Raw genomic sequence first — 5,421 nt, 5'->3', positions numbered from 1 at the left:
AGAAAATAATCTTAAATAAACGTGTTCATAAAATTTAAAAAAATTNTTATGCGTAGAAAATCATCTGCACTGCACATAGCGGACCGAAAAAAATAACCGATTCAATATCATGAAAAATGATCAAATACTTTAAAAAACAGTTGAATGTCAATCATTGAAAAAGTTGCAATTACCTTCATATATAATTTCTCTGTCAATAAGAGAGCCAAAACTTTTAAACCAGTTGCTATTTCTATATATGTACCAACCCTCTTTTGTCACACCACAACATTTTAGCTTGAAAATAAATTAAAGTTGAAAATGAATATAATATTACATCTAAATCCAAACAAAAAATCAAAATAAACTTATAAAATATCCAATATAATATTAGAAGTAATAAGTGTCAGAAAGTAACCAAGGTGGTATATTAAAATTTAAATTACTAATTAACATATTTTGTAAAAAAAATTTGGGTAAAAAAATGAAAATAACCCTTTCTTGAGCTTTGTCCCATGCATCAGTGACAGCTCTGTTATATTCATTTTGAAAATTTACTCCATAAAAATCAGTTAGAGTGCTTGACATTGTTTCCTTTACTTTATCCCCAATCTTAATGATTATGTAACAAAACATCAGCTTCAAGTTTATGATGTAAAATGCTGAATGCTCACCTGAGTTCTGAAGACGATGGCACATATGCCTCCTATGAAAAGTCCAATGGAAATAATAATCAAAACAACGAGATACTGGAGTTAAGAAGTTGGAAAATGTATTAGAAACATTCAAATTTTAGAGAATTGAATTGTAAATACAATGTAATAATAAAATATTAGAATTCCAACTAATGAAAGTAAAAAATATTTTTGTACAATACTGAAGTATTGTAAATAGCTGAATTGTTAAGATTAATTCAATAAATTTGGCAAATATCATCAAAAGTTTCTTCTGTATATACCAATTCTTTATGATTATGATGAAGATTAGTTTAACTTATAATAAAAAAAAACCAAGCTAAAAATTCATTGTTAAAAACAAGTACAATGATCATATATCATACATAGAATATAGGAAAAAAATACAATCGTATTAAAACTTTTCAAGAAACAAATAAAATTAAAAAACTTGATCTAACTATTTTCAAGAATATCTTATTTTCTCGGATGACACCACAACACCCAAAAAAGGAAATGAAAAATATTGTAACACCACCAGCTAGGATCAAAAAAACTGCAGCAGCATACAAATTATTTCCAATGATGGTTGTCATAAAATTTCTATCCACCCCAAGCCAAATTCCCACAGCAAGTAACACCAATCCAAATAACTGTGTGAATTCAATTATTCAAGTTAAAAAATATTGATAAATAATGAAGTGAGGCGCCACAGTTTGTTTGTTTGTTTATTTTTTATTACATTCTCATTAATAAGCATGTACTTAAAAAGTTAAGGTTATCATTATGAACATGTTTTAAAATATATAAGCATGGTAATATATTTTTTGTAAGTCAGAGATCCAACTGAGTTAATGATTAATAATAGTTTTTTTTTTAAAAGAATAACAAAAACTACCAAATTTTGTCAACCTATTATTATGACTTTATGAATAACACACAACCCTTATTTATTAAAATAAAACACAAAAGTATTTTCTTTTAATGCCTTGAGCAAATGTCCAATTGCGGCATTAGGCTGCTTAATTTATAATTTTATTATACTTACTAATAGTTCCTATCCCAAACCTCATCCTTAGGCTTGTTTTATTGTTATTATTAATTTATTAATTAATAAGTGAATTTATAAACTTACCTTATCATCAAAATATAATGTTTAATTTACAATTAAAACTAAAATTAAACTAAATTAAAAGTTTTTTTTTTAAATTTTACATCATAAAAAATTAAAAATAAAAAAAGTATAAAAAGGACTAACAAAGGTAATAAATGTATATATGAACAAAAAAAATCTCATAAAATAAATTGTGTTATCTTCATTTTTGTTATGCGGTTTGTAGCTAATGTACTCCATTTAAAATCTTTTTGAAAAATTCTCACAAGCATCAAAAAATAATCGAAAATAAATTAATCAGGTGTTCGTCGTCTGTACAGGTAAGTTGAGCAAAACATAGCTACTTTTATTTGTCTTGAAGCATAGACAATTTAATCACATTGCCATCAGTATTTTGCAAATATGTAGAATAAATGTTTTTTTAAATGTTTTTTGAATAATTGTGTTTTGTATATGTGAGAAATGATGAGCAAGCGTTAAGACGAGGTAAATTTAGAACAAATTTGTCGAAACTGTTTTGTATTTGCTGAAAAGCAGGTATCTAAGATGATAGAGAGTCGCAGGTTGTAGTAATCAAGGATGAATAATACAAGAAAGCATGGTAACTTGGACAAGTCAAAAGAATGAATAAAAAGACAGTGTACCAAATATACCAAATTACTTGGTTTCACATTTTTATGAGAGCGGAGGGTAAAGAGTAACGCCTAAGTGGTTGACTCCAGATAAGTTGGAAGATGATAGCTAAATGTCAATCTTGTATTGACAAAATACAGTGTTAAGATTGTCAGGTTAATGATGTGTTGATGGAAAATTGTAAACTGTGCTGGAGTGGATAAAAAAAAACATCAAGGTCATTATCCTTTCCTTGACCCATACTCATTATCTGTGTTAGCCTAATTTATTACGCTCGCAGGTCACAATTCGACATAAAAGGAGTACAAATTATATGAAGCTCGTTATTCTATACGAGGCGCCAGGTATAATACAATACAAACTAACGATAAGATAAAACCTAAGCTTAGTGATCTCAACATCTTTCAATCTTTTATAATTCTTCCTAAGGCTGTCAATCTGTCAGACGAAAAGCTGTTTACGTTATTCTAAAACATTCAATTACCCTAAAACATTCGCGCCACAAAGACTCTTCTATCCAAACCACACGACGTACACATACGTTACGTATGTACGCGCAAGCACCGCATCATAAGCGTGCGAGTTTCGTGTAGCATTCGAGCCAAGAAATTTCTGCCGACTGGGCTTACTCGTTTTTCAAAATCCGTCCTGCCCATGTTTAAACCTGTGGAGCTCCTAAAGTGAAAAACGCAGACCTCACTTGCTTTATATAAATCATCAAAAAGTTTTTCGACGGAAAACTTATTTTATGACTGGACAAATACGAATTCGATAGCCGTTTGAAGTCGCGATTTCGACAACAAATGATATTAAACAACTAATTCGATTGAAATTTTTTTTAAATCAATTCAGAAAAAATTGTTAAAGTCTACTGAATACAACTGGCATTTGACGCAATACGTGGCCAGAGATCAGCACATTCTTTGGCAACAGGTCCAGTGATGGCGGAACCTATAAGTTGAATAATAATACAGGACATGTATCCAAATTAAAAAGCATAGAATTGAAATAACCACCTTTCATTTCGCCTTTATTGTTAACTATAACACCAGCATTATCTTCAAATGTTAAAAAGGTCCCATCTTTTCGTCTTATGGCTTTACGTTGCCGTACCACAACAGCCGGCATTACTAAAACAAATAATTAAATAAAAAATTCACTATTTAAAAATCTTATACAAAAAAATTAAGTGAATTTTCACAAAAATACAATCAAATCAATTTTACATATTAATTCTTAATAGAAAACCAAATAGCAGATTAGGCACCAAACTGCAGTGCTGCCTCAGCGGGGTCAGGAGTTAAAACAAATAGGATAAAGCACTGGGTTCAAAATTGAGCAGACCCCTTCAAAGTTGTTCAGTTTTATGCTGAAAACTGAGACCTGGAAATTTTGATTCAGCCATGGAAATATGTATAAAAAAGTGCAGATGTTTATGGTGATAAACGAGATTGTATAAATTGAGAGCTTACTATTTTGATAAGAAGAAATTAGGCAAGATTATAATGGACCCAATAAAATGTTTTTGAGGATTGGAGAGCACAAATGCCTGACCAAATAAAGACTATTTTATGGTGTCTTGTTAAATCTAAAAAGGAGTTTAGCCAATTTGTACTGTTGAATTGACTGTAATCTTTGGTACCAATTTAAGAATGTGATATAAAATACAATTACAAAACTGACAAAATTAGAGAACATGCATAGGCCAAGAGGGTGTCACATGTCAGGTGTTTGAAATGGCTCTGAAGTGGCAGTTGCATGGTCAACATTCTCAAATTTAGCAACAAAGGCAAGGATTACTGTTCAACTTAACTTTATAATTCTAAAACCGTCAAATAATTTATCAAATCCAAGATGTGTAGAGCAGAACATTAAGGACTCACAAACTTTGAAACATGAAAGACAAGAATATTGTTACAGTAAAATTTAGTGCATACAAAAAATGACTGAAATTATAATGAAATTTATGTGTAAATCTATAAACCACTCATTGTACAACATAAAAACAAATTCATGCTAAAATAATTTAAACAAGTCAAAAAATACAAGTAATCTGGGATACATTTAAGGTTGACCTTCTTTATGAAAGTCAACATATAATAAACAAATGATGAAAAAACATATAATTACCCTTTTTCCTAAGTTCTGGTTTGCCTTTTTTTACTGTTGCCATAACCATATCACCACTGCCAGCTGCAGGCAATCTATTCAATCTACCTTTAATGCCATGAACAGAGATGATGTATAAATTTTTGGCTCCTGGAAAATAAACGTTTACAAATTATTGGCATATAATAGTTATAATTCAGGTAAAAACTAATAAATCATATACGACATAGTTAACCCACCAATGCATAGTGGGTCTTTTTAGGAACAGCTCTTTTAAATTCATTATCAAATTAGTCTTTGTCTTATTTGAGTTTTTTTTTATAGCACATCTCTATAAATCACCCATCTTCACTATTTTGTTTACCTTTTTGTTTCATCAGAAAATTTGTTGAAGTTTTTTATGTTTAAAGTCAGCGATACTGAAAATTTCGATTTTTTGACATGTCTAATCAAAAAAGGTAATAAACAATTTTGATTAAATTTTTTCCTGAAACTTTTAAAAATTTTAAATTGCATTATTATTTATTTAGTTAATTACGTGAAATTGATGATAGAACATCTTGTAGTTTTTTTATAAACACTAAAATTGTTCAGATCAAGATAGTGGTCCTGAGGATGGGGAAGGAATTATTGACAATTTATCAAAAACTTTATTGAATTCAAATGCTGAAGCATTAATTTCCAACATTGAGGCAGGCAAAGAAATGCTTCAGAAAGAAGAAATTGATATGCAAATACAAACACCATTAAAAAAAAGTATATCAATTGAAAGAAATTGGAAGAAGAGTGACATTTTGAATGTAGAACCCATACCAGTGTTTTCTGAAAATAGAGAATTTGAGAATTCATCTCCTCACACTCTGTTTAAATTATTTTTTGACGATGAAATAATCAAATTCATCACTGACATGT

General features: G+C 29.3%; 2 protein-coding genes across 2 annotated transcripts in view; both read right to left on the bottom strand.

Annotated features, from left to right (window-relative positions):
* HELRODRAFT_167698 (hypothetical protein) overlaps positions 1-3,056 on the bottom strand; it is a gene marked incomplete at both ends in the record, with an annotated part of 4,716 nt that extends 1,660 nt beyond the window's left edge. Inside the window, 4 exons of the mRNA XM_009013447.1 lie at positions 174-276; positions 475-618; positions 1,115-1,306; positions 3,030-3,056. Of these exons, the coding sequence (XP_009011695.1) occupies positions 174-276; positions 475-618; positions 1,115-1,306; positions 3,030-3,056 (466 nt within the window). The remainder of the gene's footprint in view (positions 1-173; positions 277-474; positions 619-1,114; positions 1,307-3,029) is intronic.
* Positions 3,057-3,268: 212 nt separating this feature from the next.
* Positions 3,269-5,421, bottom strand: part of HELRODRAFT_156361 (hypothetical protein) — a gene marked incomplete at both ends in the record, with an annotated part of 4,659 nt that continues 2,506 nt past the window's right edge. Inside the window, 3 exons of the mRNA XM_009013446.1 lie at positions 3,269-3,351; positions 3,417-3,530; positions 4,531-4,659. Coding sequence (XP_009011694.1) covers positions 3,269-3,351; positions 3,417-3,530; positions 4,531-4,659 — 326 coding nt within the window. The remainder of the gene's footprint in view (positions 3,352-3,416; positions 3,531-4,530; positions 4,660-5,421) is intronic.

This window comes from Helobdella robusta (genome assembly GCF_000326865.2).
Source record: "Helobdella robusta unplaced genomic scaffold HELROscaffold_12, whole genome shotgun sequence".
Taxonomy (NCBI): domain Eukaryota; kingdom Metazoa; phylum Annelida; class Clitellata; order Rhynchobdellida; family Glossiphoniidae; genus Helobdella; species Helobdella robusta.
Note: the sequence above shows the minus strand (reverse complement) of the source record. Positions and strands in the feature narration are given on the sequence as shown.